We start from the raw sequence: 15,889 nt of genomic DNA, 5'->3' as shown, positions 1-15,889 counted from the left end.
GCATCTGGCTCTAAAACACTGCCTCAGAAAGTCCTCTGTAATTCATACCAACATGATAAAGCAGATGTAAAGGGTCAATACATATATACATCAAATGGCTGCAACTGAGATGCATTTCACCCCACTGTACCAGGAATCTCTGTCCCCCATTAGCTATGGTCAGTCCTCAATTTCATGGCAATAAAAATCTCTCACATTCTACAAGACTCAAGTGAAGCCCATAAGAGGTACTGTTCTCACATTTGGGATGCTGCTGTTATGCACATAACTATGTTGGACTTCATCTAGAGAAGAGCCATTCAGCTGATTAGCATTAAATCATTGACAGGCAATTTCCAGCCTCTAGTCTACAGACATGTTGTTTCTCAAATCTTCTCTTTGTTCATATCTTTCCTACTGGTTTTGACTAACAGCAGTTCAGAACAACATTAAAGGAATAAATCTCACTGGTTTTAGAGAGCCTACAAAGGCCATACACACTACCCCTTCTCTTGACTCAGCAAGTTAAAAAAAAAAGCATCTGCAAGGTATAAGAGCAAAGATATGTAGGGAAATGCTGTATTGTAAAACCTGGTCAACCCAAGCAGCACCACTGAAAACTGAGGATGTAGAACTGACAATGGAGACAACTCAGTAAGAAAAAAGACTTAAGGCATTTCATGTTAGTTTATTCTAAATAATTGCTGTTGTTTGCACAGTTTTTCATTGTTTTCATTAAATGCTATTGAAACTAGTTTGATAATTTCCTTTACTTTGTTTCCATATTTCAGTCGAAATGCCTATGTTTCCATGGATTTAGGCACAAGTGAACTCACCAATGCAAAAGAAATCAAAAACACACTCTATTCAGAACTTTCAAGAGGTCGACTTGGAAACTTTACTGTGTCCACAGAAAATTTTAGTTTCAATGCACTTGGAGGTATAGAATCTTTTGCTTTCTTATGTATCTATATATATACACACACACACGTGTGTACGTGTGTGTGTGTGTTTGTGTGGTATGGGGGAGGTATGCATAAAATCCCAGATTTAAAACCAAACATACACCCAGTGGTATCATAGAACCTATTTTGCTTAGAATGATTGAAATACACATTTAAGCCAAGTAATGTATATGAAACCTTAGGTATGGTTTTAAAGTTCAAGATATCTCATAATCACACATATGCTAGTAAACAAAATCTTGAGTGTTATCTTAAAGCATATTGTTAAAGAAAGATTCTTACCAAGAACATGTAGACTTAAAAAAAAAAAATAATCAGAGTTACAGAATGTCAATCATTTCATTTATAGTGAGGAATAAAAAGATGAACAATGGAGACAACTCAGTAAGAAAAAAGACTTAAGGCATTCTGTAACTCTGATTATTTTTTTTTTTTAAGTCTACATGTTCTTGGTAAGAATCTTTCTTTAACAATATGAACATTTTAGGCATTTCCTCTTCTACAAAGAGAAAGATGAAAAGGAATTTTTAGCCTGGTAGTTGTTTTTCACTCATCATGCCAATTGAACTTATCAACATTACATAAAGGCATCTTTTAGTTAATTGCTGTGAACACGCACCCTCACGAGATTCCTTAGATTCTGCACTTTGCTATAGGCTTAGTGTAGTCACTAGATTTCTCTGTTGAAGTAATAACTTTACCTCGTGAGTTACCATTTCTAATATAAAGCACTTTTTTTCTGCTGCAAAGGTCTGTCTTCTATACAGAGTACCATAATGAAACACAGCTAAATGTTAATTATGTCTTTAGATCTACTTTCCGCTAAATAATATTTACTTGTCTAACTATAGGGTAATTGTATTTAATTATAGGATAATTATTGTTATGTAATTTCCTGAAATATATGTCTAGCATTAATGTATTATAAAAACAGTTGAACAGTGATTTAGAAATTCTGAGGTTTAAATTGTAGCAAATGCTAATAATTTCTTTATAATAATTGTACTAGTCTTTATTTATACTTTTATATACATACATTCTTACATACATAAATACATATATGCATTCATGTATACTTATATATGCACTCATGTTTACATGTTTATGTGTATACATCTATATCTATCTATCTATCTATCTAGCTATCTATCTATTTATATATATATATATATATATATATATATATATATATATATATATATATATATATATATATATATATATATATAAGTGCACATATGTGTGTGTGTGTATACAAAGTATGGATACACTCATAGACATACATGCAAATGCACACATACACATACACACACACACACAACCAGGCTCATATATGTATGCTTATATGTTTTAGGCATATGTGAACATGTCATTAAAAGTCATCAAAAAGTGGAAGTTTCAAGTACAGAATATATGACTACATAACTATATCGGTAGTCTTCCTTATGTTACCAAATATTTAAGCTGCTAAATATATTGGTAAGCTACAAAATTAGGAAAAAAAAGATGTAAGATCTTGAAAGAAAGCAATAAAAAATATCTAAGACTTTCCAAATTCAGCATTTGATTATGTAAGTGGTCTACAAGATCTCCCAACCTCCTATAAATAGCAGCAAATCTCTTTGTAATCCTGCCCTGCTGTGAGGACAAACTAAATAATATAGTCCTTTGGTTTACTAGATACCCTTAAAAATCTGGGATGGTTATGGCTAGAATGTCCCTTTGATTATAGGCCTGCTCGAGGAAGCTAAGCTGGAACAACATATATGTTGTAAAAGGAAACCTCTATGCAGTTGCTTGGCCTACAAGAAATAGCAACCAAATCCCTTAAGAATCACACACTTGCAATTAACATTGAACGATTTAATCTCTGTTGAGCGATTAAAAGGGATGGTCATAACTGGATAAATGTCTGACCATAAGTTTACTTACTAGCTGTTACTTCAAGCTAAACAGTATCAATGTATTTGTTATTGGCTAAATTTTCTATAGGGTAATTTTCTTTATTAATTTTAGTTAAATGAATCGTATCTAAGTGCATTAGTAGCATAAGAAATGAGTAAATGTGTATCTATGCATTTTTCTTTATTCTTTAATATACTTTGATAAAATGTATGTGCTGGCCCTTCCATACATACACATGCAGTAAAGAGAAAATATCAGAACAAGTTATTGTGATATGCTACAGCACTGGGACCCAAACAATATATTGTGATACTGTTCTCTGATGAGATGCAACTAAGTGCACTGTCAAGAAATTAAAAAAATGAAATAAAATCTATCTTTAAAAATTGCAAAGTACAAGCTTGGATTCTAAATGAAAAATTTAACTTTGCTTCATTTATTAAATGTTGAAGTAATTAATTAATAATTTTCTAAAATATAAATTATTTCTATGTATAAGCTACAATTTTTTAAAAAAACTTTTTATCAGAAATATACCAAAGCATTTTTATTTGCACTGAAGCATACCACGGACAAAAGAAATGCGTGATCCATTGCTCTATAATCCATTGCTCTATAATCTAGATGTATCTAAAACGATTTTAGAGATTACTCTCAATTCTGAGACTTAATGAATAAAGTAACATGTACACATGCCTACATGTACACATGCCTACATGATTGTGTGTACATATACAACAGTAGACATACAAGCATAGACTAAGATGAGCATGATGGATCTTATTTCTCTCTTTCTCTCTCTCTCTCTCTCTCTACATCTTTCTATCTCTCTTGCATAATAACTTAAATGCAGGCCACAAACATACATACACATAGTTTTTATGTTCTTGTTGTTTTTGTTAACTCATAGTTTCTACAAGAGTGAATTAAAGCATGACCAACGTTTTTTTTTTTTTTTCTCGGAATGGCAACCACTGTCACTCTTCATAACTAACCTCACAACAGCCGTCTCACTGAATTAATCAAGCATCAAACTGTGTGGATATTTCTTCTCACCATTTAACCCTATTTTCCAATTTTATGTTATTTTATTTTATCAAATTTTACATTTTCAGTTGTCTTCTTTTTCTTTGCTTGTCTAGCTTAAAGCATTGTTCTACAATATTAGTCTTTACTAGTATTTTATCACTCTTTAGTGAAGGGTTTGCTTCTGTGTATAATGGAAGCCATATCATCTGTCAGTAAGAGCTCCTCCATTGGAGGGTGATTCTGCAAGAGAAAATGAGAGAGAAGCAAAATTGACTCTGTATGTGACTGGCCTTTTAGTTTATTGTCCCCTAAGGATGAAAGGCAAAGTTGATCTTGACAGAATTTGAACTCAGAATTCAATAAAAAAAATGGAACAGTTACTACAAGGCATTTGTCCAGTGCTCTAACAAATCTACTAATCAACCACCTTCTCTATAGGTGTATAGTCTTGGTTATTTAAAGTTATTATGTGAAGGTGCCTAGCTTATTGGTTAGTCTAACAAACATTAGATTATGTGCTCAGTTCTGAAACTGTACACTATAATGTCTTCTTGAGCAAGGCACTTCATATTGTTTCAGTTTACTCTGTTGAAAATGAGTACCAGAAGAAGCTGGGAGTTAACCCTATGGTAACCTAGCATACTGTTTAGGAGGATTCTTGAACTCTCTGTTGCTTACATACCTCAGAAATCAGGACAGTTTCTGGCCTCTCAAGCCCGCACACCCGTGACAAAGTTTTTAAAAATTTAAACTATTTGATATGGAAATGGGCTGTATTTGTTTCTCATATCTTAGTTATGCTTTATGGTTGATCTCTGATTAGATTAGTCTTTCTTTAATTCTTTAGAAATTAAATCACCCATAATTTTTTCCCCCTTCTTTTACATATCTAAACATTATACAGTAATACATCCAATGCAGGAGTTGCTATATGGTTGCTCAACCTGCTAGAAATAGTAGTTAATTCCCCTCAAATTATAAAAAAGTGTTAGCAAGACACATCAGATAAGGTAGTCTTACATGCATAATGATTAAGGACAAGAATGGTTGGAATGGTATTACCTGTAGATCTGCTAAATAAAAGCTGGCCATGTGTGTATAAATAACGATATTAACATTTTTAAAATGTTCTAGCATGGGTGGGAAACAAAATTTTTTAAAATTAAATTCATAAAACAAAGTGTTAGTATCATATAGAATCATCATCACCATCACCACTACCACGTACCATCATGATCATCATCATTATAATCACCTTATTTTTTGAGCATCCATGAATTAAAACTATATTTTAAGCTGTCTAATATCTCTTATGATTTAAAATGCTCTATTCTTAAATATATATGTATTCCTCTCGACTGAATACCTACTCAAGACCATGATCATTGCTACATGCATCATGAACACTGTCAAATGTATCACCTACATGGTGGCATGCCCTGGCAGAAATAGTAAACAAGTCTCTCTCCAGCTTTAGCCTACCATCTTAAAAATGGGAATAACAAACTGAATAATGTAGTCCTAATATGACACTAAAAACAAAAATGTCATGATGGCCACAGTTGGAATGCCTTTGATTCCAGTGTTACTCAATCAGCACCATCCACGTCTCCATCTTTTTTGTCATTTCTGTCAACTACTGTCATTATGTTTATTATCATTACTACAGACACACCAACACCACCACCACCACCACCACCCCCCCCATCATCATCATCATCATCATTTTCTGTTATGATGCTGAGACATTTCATCTTTGAGATGGTTTCAATGTGTATGTGTATTTATATGTAGATGCATTTATATAGATACAAACATGCACACTCACGTGCGTGTGTGCATGTGTGTGTGTGTGTGTGCGCGCGCGCGCGTGTATGTTTCATATGACACAAATCAAGGGTGATTCCAGAATACAAACACTAAATATTGCCTGTGACATTTACTCTAATGCTTGAACATGATTACTGACCTTTGCTCCTCTTCCACCTCAGCTGGCACTTTCTCCTCGCCCACTTGTTTTTGTAATTTTATGTGTGATCCTACAAAGCCCTTTTTTTTTTTTTTACTTCTAACTGGTAAACTTTGAAGAATATTTCACACTTAACTGCCTTACCTTTTATTTGCTATCAGCTTATGTAATCACCTTAAGGAGTTAAAAGAAGTGTGTGTGTGTATACTCACACAAATATGTGTACACATTTATGTGTGTCTCTATACACAGTTACATGTGTGGGCGTGTGTTTGTATGTATATTTATGTGTTTGTGTATATATATGTATGTGTGTGTGTGTATGTGTGTGTGTATATGCATAAAACTGAGAATGTTAATCACATTTGTGTATGTTGTTTGTTCAGTAATATGTAATGTTTGGATTGGTTTAACTTTTCTACTTATCTTTTAACTGTTATTCCCTGCTGCCTGCTCAATTATTTTCTTTTAGCTGTAAGTACTTAAAGCGTCTGCGAAGTAATTGCTTTGACAAAGTTTACCATTTATTTTTATCTGTCGAAAAGCAAGGGAACAGTCAATGCTTTGTTCACAGATTTCATCTTAGATAATATGCCATCATATCTAGAAAAAGAAAGTTTGTCTTTCAGTAATTTAATGCTGTGGAAAGCAAGACATAATCCTCATTAACAGCTGTAAAAAAATGTGGAGAAATTATTTAAGTATTTCTTTTGTTCTGTAAAATATTCTAATGCTCTATTCTAACAAGAGTACAATATTTTACATTTATTTAGTGATTCTCTCACTACTACTTCAGCAGCAAATATGGTGAAATCTTATACATTGATGAGAAGGTTGGATAAAACCGAAACATATTCAAAGTTGTCTCTCATACTTGCAAATAGTTAAAATGATATTAAGTCTATAACTAAATATTGAGGTTTTTACATTGACTTTAATATTATTGTTCAAGTGGGTGGCATCTTCAAGTGATTTATTTTCTGTAAAACACATGAGTGCCTCAGATACATTGACACAAATAGATATATCATAAACAGGTGTCAAGGTTTCAAGCCTTATTGTCAATCAGTTTGAGTATGATTGAGTAAATTTTTTCTTTTCAGTTTCCCCAGTGTGTGTGTGTGTGTGTGTAGTCATACATATCACACATGTATATGTGTGTATATACATGCCTGTGTGTATACTTATATATATATATATATATATATATATATATATATATATATATATATATATGTATATATATATATATATATATATATATATATATATATATATATATATATATATATATATATGTATATATATATATATATATATATATATATATATATATATATATATATATATATATATATATATATATATATGTATATATATATATGTATGTATATATATATATATATATATATATATATATGTATATATATATATGTATGTATATATATATATATATATATATATATGTATATATATATATGTATGTATATATATATATATATATATATATATATATGTATATATATGTATGTATATATATATATATATATATATATATATATATATATATATATGTATATATATATATATATATATATATATATATATATATATATATATATATATATGTATATATATATATATGTATATATATATATATATATATATACACATAATGTATATATATATATATATATATATATATATACACATAATGTATATATATATGTGTGGGTGTGTATGTATGTATGCTTGTATGTATAAATGTCAAATATAATTTTTAGTGTCAAATTTTGTATATACATATATGTGTTGATGCTGAAACTTTGAATATTTCCCTTGAGTACATGATTAAGTTGTTTAATAATTGAAAGTGTGTAAGTAATAACAGTTTAAAATATCAGTTTCAAATTGTGTGTGTGGGCATACATACATATATATGTATATATATATAGGTATACATATGTGTGTGTGTGTGTACTAGCATGGTGCTATCAAGAGAGATCAGATATGAAGATATGAGTGAATGACCCTGATACACTTACCTCATTCTCAGTAAAAATATATGAAAATTAGCATTATGTGTAGCATAGTTTCTTAACATCATGTGCTGTTTTGTTTTCTTTTACTAATTACTTAATTGCACTTAACTGTTGCACATTTGGAATGTGTGTGGCTTGTTTATGAGTGGTCAGTTTATTTTCATATTTTATTAATTGAAATATCAAGTATTACAAGAGAGTAAGTGCGTGTATGTCGTGTGTCGAGTGAGAGAGTGTAAATAAAAATATATTTAAAGTAAATGAAATTAAATTTTTCCCTACTAAAAATGCAGCCGTTTAATTTATTTAAACTGCCTTTTTCACTTAATTGCTGTGATGTTAGAAATGTGGAATTGTCTTTTTTTACGCTCCATCTAACCTGCTGTTTTTTGGTAGTTTTCTAATTTCTGTCTTTCTTTGATTTAACTCTTTTTGAATCTACGTGGATGTAACTTGCTCTTTCTCTGATGTATATTCTCTTCTTTCTCTTTTTTCTCTTCACTTTGCTCTTTCTATCTCTAACATAGAAGTTTTTCTGGTAATGTTTTCGTTTTCCAAGTGACACAAGAATACTGACCTTAGAAATTTGAGGATTATTTTGATTGAAGTTTATTTTGTTTTTCATTTCAACAAAAATATTTTTAATTTTAAATTGGCAAAACTGATTTTTTAAAAAATTTTAAACTAAAATTAATTTACACAGAAAAATATGAATTACTGAAATTTTAAGAATATCAAAATCAAAACTTCGAAGAGAATTAAAAAAAAAATGAAATTGAGATTTGAATAAATATATGTATATATATATATATATATATACATTTCATGATATATTTATTTGAATTTCTGAATTTGTTAGAATTTAATATTCAAAATTTTTCCGAAGTCGTTAGGTGAGGAAAACCAGTTTAGTAATATGAAATTTTGAATATATAAAGCAAAAAAAGAAATTTGATAAAAACTTGAATTAAAATTTCCATTTCTGATACATATATCTCTGTTCTCCACTCAACACTTTGGTTGTGCATGTCGAAACATCTAGTTAGCATGCTATCATCTCTTTGCATGGTGTTTTTTCAGTAGTTGCTCAACTGACTAACGTGGTAATTCTAACCAAAAGAAAGCAAAAGAGATCAAAGAACTTGACTTTGTTTACTTCCAGATATATATTGTCCACAGAAAGTTGGTCGTCAACCTGCTGAACTGACATGGACTGGGCCAAATCTCGCTCACCTCATGGTGAACAACCTGTTCCCTTGTGACGGATATGTCACCAAATGGGCGTATTATGTTGCTGTCCCCACCAAAGAGTTCGCTGCTTCCATATGGCGTCCAGTTGATGAGTTTAAATTCTATCTCTTACACAAACAACTGATGCCAGCTACAAAAGTTGGATTCAACGAATTTACCTTACCAACTCCAGTCCTTGTTGAAAAGGGAGACTTCATTGGCCTTCACTATCCAAGAGCTGCTAAACAGGGAGCAATTGGTGGGTCAACGAGTGGTCGTAGTGACACACCTGCTGCCGAGTTATACGAAGCCTATTCTGGAGAACTGTTTGAAGAACTTATGACACCTCACGCTGAATTTGACATGAAATGGCTTGGTTTCCAGAAAGGCCAAAAAACATTTTCTATTCAAGCTATCATGGATTATACTGGCATTGAGGGTACAGTTTCTTTACTTAGATTACCTTCTAAATTGTTATCACTGTTGTTTCATTTCACGTTACCCTCCAATGATTATGATTTTACTCTTTCTTTCACTTCAAAACTTCAGAATAGTTTCATTTTTTCTTCACTTTTATCTATTTCTCTCTCTGTATGTTTATTATATATATATATATATATATATATATATATATATATATATATATATATACATATACATACATACGCACATTAGAGGCACAATCACAGCTGTGTAGCTGCAAAGTTTATTTTGCAATGATGTGGTCTTTAGGTTCAATCCATAATGCAACTCCTTGGACAAGTACCTTTTACTATAAGCTTAGGTTGGTGTATGTTTATAGTGGCTTGGTATAAAAGTGCTTATCGTTTATGTTGTGTTCTTTTTATGTCTCATAACTTAGTACTTTGACATATATAGATCAATCAAATAAGTTCCACACTGAAATAAGTACTGGGCTGTTACCAGCTTGATGGCAATCCAATGATTAAATCCAGTAAAAGACTGACCCATAGTTGAATGAGATTGTAATTGGAAAGGAAGGGAGTGATATATCTGTATTCAATTTCTGTTTTCAATTCTTGCATAGATTAGATAAAAAATATTAAATCAATATTGAATTGGGATTTTCAGTCAGATCTATTTTCTCTTGCTGACTGACCCCTTACTTATTTTTTAGGTAAGGAATTTTTATTCCAGAGGAATACAAGAGTGGACAATTTTGTTGTCCAGAAATATCAACACACTTCACCAGTTGCAGTGTAGCCATGAGTGGTGACATCACTGTCCATATCCATGTGTGTGTGTTTGTGTGTGTGTGTGTGTGTGTGTGTGTGTGTGTGTCTGTGTCTGTGTCTGTGTGTGTGCCTGCATGCACACACACTAGATTTCTTTCAATTTCTGTTTTCCTAATCCTCTTCCTTACAAAGTATTGAATCAGTCTGGGGCTATAGTAGGAGATACTTTGTGAAACTGCCATGCAGTGGTATAAAATGAAGAACCATGTGGTTCTAAAGTTAGCTTCTTCACCACACAGTTATATGAATATTTCCTACAAAAATCATAGATGAAGAGAGAACCTAAATCAAAAGCAGAATGCTTAAAATAATTATGGATCAAAGTAACAATTAAGAGCAAACAATAATTACTTTTAAATGTTATTGCTAGTAGTTGATTAAATTGTGGCTAAGTGTCACGATGTTATATTCTCTGTTGACTGAGCTTTTGGCTAAATGCAAGCTGTCTAAGATTCAATTTTGATTCATGGGTGTATTTCACATCAGCTGTGTTAATTTGTTTCATGAGAAATGCACTAATATCTCGCAATCTAATTATCGTTTTGTGTAAATGTGAATTGTTGTGTTTAATTAAGGAATCAATTAATTATAACAACACATTGATGAGTTTACCAAACGTGTATGAAATTTTGTACATTGTTTGAGTTTTGACTCTTATATGTGGCTGTAGCTTAGTGGTTAATGAATCAATGTCTTAAAAAGGAGGAAATGGGATCACTTCTCATCAGTCATAAAATAAATGCTTTTGAGAGAAAATCAGGGTTGTAACAGTTTTTAGGTGTACCCCCAGTAAGGCCTCAGTTCAGTGACTGAAATCAGTGAATGAATGAAATATTCTAATTAAGGATTATATGGGTTTCAGAAATGTACAGATATTGACCCAACTTTTAGGTGAATGGTTGAATACATAAATAAGTTATGTTTGTTTGAAGTGGTAACTTCTATTTCTACATGTGAGTTTATCTTTCAGCGTAGAGTTTCATTGTTGCATATGATAAGATCTGTAATTTTTGCTGTTGGAAAAAGTTTGCTTTGTGACCACATAGCTCTGGTTTTGGTTGAACTGCGTGATACTTTAGCCAAATACCTTCTACCAAATGTCTTCTATTGTAACTTGAAACTGACCAATATCTTGTGAGCAAATTTTTATTGACAGAAACTCTATGGAAACCTATCATGTGTGTGTGTGTGTTGGCACAGGTGGTTGCATACACCAGTCTCTTTGAACAGTGTAAATTGCTCATTTTCATTGTAAGGGAAGATAACTTCGTATGAAAGGACGTAAATCAAGATTAACTTGGACATAGAGTGCAACAGGTTTACTTCCATGGCTAAAAAGCAAAAGAAAAACAAAACGACTTGGCAGTGGCACCTTAGTATGATCACAATACAATGTTGTTGTTGTTGTTGTTGTCAAAGAAAGACACCCAAATGAATGGTATGAAGTCACCAATATATTCCAATATCTGGCCCAAAATGTATTGATACCTTACTATACCTTTTTAATTCATCCTACAATGGCCTCTGCTTCTCTCATCAGGCAACTCAGCCAACATGTCTGTCTGTCTTATTATTGCTCATATAATGTCAACCCTCATCAACTCTAGGCCCTGCACTAACCACTGTGTGCAGTCTTTCCCTTCCAGAATCTCAGCTATCTGGAATTCAACCCTGTCCTGTTTTTTCTACTGTCATCAACCTTCAGCTGATCAAGAGAAATATTAAATAGATCATTCTCACTACGAATGCCAGGCCGTATCTAAACCAGTCCAACAAAAACATTTAAAAAAAAAAAAGGGTGAAGTACATTTCTCAACAACTGAAGCTAGTCTGAAAAAAGACTTGGTTTGTTGAAGTGTGTGGAATTAAATGTCCTCACTGAAACAATAAAACATTTGCAATGGATATGAACTAACAACTCATAAGGCAGCAGTTCAATATGTTATCCAAAAGAGTTTGTTGGTGTCAATAAGTTTAATTGTTTTGATGCTTGAAGAAGTGTCATGTTTTGGAAAGACACAGTTCTTTTGACAGAATAGAAGTGTAATGGTCAGTGGAATGAGAAAAGAAGTGAATAAGTTAAAAAGTAGGGAGGGTAAAGTGAATTTGGAGGTGATTGTATTTCACTTGACTATTTCAGCTCTACTTAACCCTGAATTCAAATGAAGAATAACAGGTTTATTGCTGTCTATTTATAATATATATTTTACTTGTATCACAACCCTGCACTATTTCACCTGTTATATCTGGTTCCTTAATAAACCACCACCAATCAACTTTTGTCACTTCCCAGTTTCTGTTGATTGCATTCTTTGATTTTCTCTGAGTTTGAGTTAGCCCAAACTAACTGTATCACTTAAACTCACTTGCTCTTTCTCACTCTATTGACCTTTCAGGAATTGGCCTCAGGCGTGGTAAAAGACTCGACATGTCTTTTTTTTTTTTTTTTTTTACTTCACTGCATACTTTTTTAGTTAACTTTTTGATGCTATCTGTATTGAAACGTTAAAAGTTAAAACTAACTATCGTTTTTCATGTGGATGGAATCTCAGAATTATTTTATTATTAAAACATTTCTGCTTTTTCTATATCAACAAGTGTATAAGTGTCTGCAGTTACTTAAAGATTTTTCTTGTCTCTACTTCAGCAAGTAAGGTGCAGTATGGCAAGTATGGAGTTCATTTTGCTGGAGAAATCTTAAGATTCAAACATGTCCAGAATTGCTTCCCATACTTGCCATCAGATTTTAACATTGGTCAACGCATGATAATTGCTTTTCTCTAGAGATTTTTTTTTTTTTTCGACCTTTCTTACCATCAGCACACACAGTTGTTTGTTGCTATTATACAAATCAATATGAAACTGGTCAGTAGACTATACAGATATAAATCTAATAAACTACATTATTATAAGGCTGTTTTTGTATATTATGTATATATGTGCATGTATATCTTCATCATTCGTTCACTATCCTCTCTGTGTTGGACTTAATCTGTTCACTGGTTTAACACGACCACGACCACTACCAGTGGTTCTCAGCCATGCTTTTTTCATAGACCCCTTTGATTCCTATTTTACTTGGATGGACCTTATAGCCATATTATTAGGAATTGTATGAAGAAATTGTTAAAATATTTTGTGTGTATTGTAGAAATATATCCAATTTATTGCACATAAATTTTAACAACAAAATTTTATGTGGACCCTAGTTGAGAATCCCTGACCCTTAGCACAGGCACTCTGTTGCAAGCATTTGGGTGAGGTCTGCAGTCTTGGAGGCCTAAAAAGATGGCAATGGGCACTGTTATTTCTTGTCTAAGTTATGTGAAAAACAAAAAAAGACCCATAAACATTCTTTCCCTTGATATCTTCTCTCTTTTTAACAGCCTCATAAGTTTTGGAAAGCTGCCCTTTTCTTCTCCAGCTTGTAAAAGCAAGAATAACTATTTTGTTTTGTAGTTGCCACCTTCAATGAATACTTTTTATAATCTGTGTTAAAATGAGGAAACTTGTATGCTGTCACTCACCTTGCTATCTCAGATCACACCTTTACATCATACTTAAAATTGTGGAATAGTCATTGTTAGGAAATCTTTCATTATAGGTATGCTTGCTTAGAGTTGATTTGGAGTTAAACAAGGAGAAAACATTCTATAATATTGTAAAGTACAGCTTCCATTATCTGTAATCTGAAGAGATGCCTATTTACAATCCTACAATAGAGATATCTTACGGTTTTCTAGTTTTATGTAATATTGACTATAACATAAGATTGTAAAATTCTTCTCTACACTTTTGAGTATATTCTCATATTTGAATCTTTTCTAGAATTGTAATCTCATGTGGGTATTTACAGTTTAGTATGTATTCTTTGGAGTTATCTTGAATTTCAGCCTTTTCCTTTTCGTTTTGTTTTTTGTGTGAGTTAGGTATGTCTAGAAATTCTCCTACAAATCAGTTTTTGGTGTGCTTTTTTATTTATTTTACTTTTTATCTATAAATAACTTTTGGATGATCTCCAGAACTTCAACTAAATTATGAGTGATGTTGAGAAGTTAACAAATAAGAATTGTTTACAGTTAGCAACTGGCATTTGTGAAAGTTATCCAGAAATTCATTTATAGATCAGGATTATCTCAAAGTTCTCCTGTAGGTAAACCTTGAGTGTCTATTCGTTTTTCCTGCAGATACAGAATTGTTTTGGGAAGGTTTAAAATTACTTCTTGAAGTATCCTTTTGTGATTTCTGGAATTCCTCTCACATAAATGTTTTGACCAATACCTAATGAGTGGAAGTTGATAAGCTAAAGTGGACAGAAGCCTGTTTGTGAGTATCTGTGTATGTATGCATATATCTTATGCTAATATATATATATGCAAAAGATAAATGCATCTGTGAGAAAATTGAAAATGATGCTTTGAAATAAAAATATCCTGTGTGGTATTTGTATCCTATTGAGCTACACAGACTCCCTCTTGTTACACTCTTGTTACAATCAGAAGTGTTTTGAAGTGATAGCTTATTAGAAAGCTCTAATTAACAACAGTATTTTGGACCTATTGTGATGTAAAATAAAATATTTTTTTTTTAAAATACATTTTGGGAGGTGGTCTAAGAATTTTAGTGCCATTACTTGCTATTGTTTCTCTCTTGTTATCAGTACTTACAATCTTTGGATAATCCTTTCTACTATAGGCACAAGACCTGAAATTTTGGGGGAGGGACAAATGGCTTATTTGATAATGCATCAAAGCATTGTTCCACATCCTGTCACTGGAATTTCATTGTGTCTAGAGATGGGACTCATATTGCCCAGTTCACCTCATTATCTCTGGTTAGAATTCTTTGCTACTATGCACAGCAACTTTGCAGTAAAATTGATGAACTTATTAGCTTACAGAATTCCAAGTTCAGTTCTTCTGATGGATTTGAGCCATATGAGATATCCTAACCATGTAGTTCTACTTGTATTGCTAAGCAAGGGTAGTCTTAAAAATAATCAACTGGAATTCCTAAATTACAGCTGTTTAGATTTCAACATGTTCCAAAAGTACTTTGAATTAATGTTGAACATTATATGTTTTATATGTTTAGTATAGGTCTTATCTAAATTTTAGGAGAAAACTGTATCAAATGTTTCTTACAGGCTAATGTATATTTTTTAATATACACTCATGGTTAAAATGTTTTTGATTTCAATTTTTTGTCTACACACCCAAGATTTATCTCTCATTCAATTCTTCATTTCATCATTGTCGAATCATTACTCTCTTTATTTTCATTTCATTACATTTCCTCTGTGTATGCACGTGTGAATGTATAGTGTGTGTGTGTGTGTGTGTGTGTGTGTATGTGTGTGTGTGCGTGCGTGCATGCATGCATGTGTGCGCATGTGTGTGTGTGCGCGTATATTTCACTCATAAAATCATTATAAATTGCAGTTTCCTTAAGTCATTTGATAATTTCAAACTGATATATATATATATATATATATATATATATATATATATATAT

At 31.8% G+C, this 15,889-nt stretch overlaps 1 protein-coding gene across 33 annotated transcripts in view; it reads left to right on the top strand.

Moving 5' to 3' along the window:
- The window catches only part of LOC106879161 (basement membrane-specific heparan sulfate proteoglycan core protein), a 175,917-nt gene that overhangs the window by 46,768 nt on the left and 113,260 nt on the right, over positions 1-15,889 (top strand). For 25 of the 33 annotated variants that reach the window (XM_089343084.1, XM_089343099.1, XM_089343102.1 and 22 more), the window contains exons 4-5: positions 771-919; positions 9,052-9,558. In XM_089343084.1, coding sequence (XP_089199210.1) covers positions 771-919; positions 9,052-9,558 — 656 coding nt within the window. The remainder of the gene's footprint in view (positions 1-770; positions 920-9,051; positions 9,559-15,889) is intronic. The other 8 variants (XM_089343109.1, XM_089343107.1, XM_089343110.1 and 5 more) reach the window with 1 other exon arrangement.

This window comes from Octopus bimaculoides, chromosome 26, assembly GCF_046866305.1.
Source record: "Octopus bimaculoides isolate indiv1 chromosome 26, ASM4686630v1, whole genome shotgun sequence".
Lineage (NCBI taxonomy): Eukaryota > Metazoa > Mollusca > Cephalopoda > Octopoda > Octopodidae > Octopus > Octopus bimaculoides.
The sequence above is the reverse complement of the archived record's forward strand: the minus strand, read 5'-3'. Positions and strand labels throughout refer to the sequence as shown.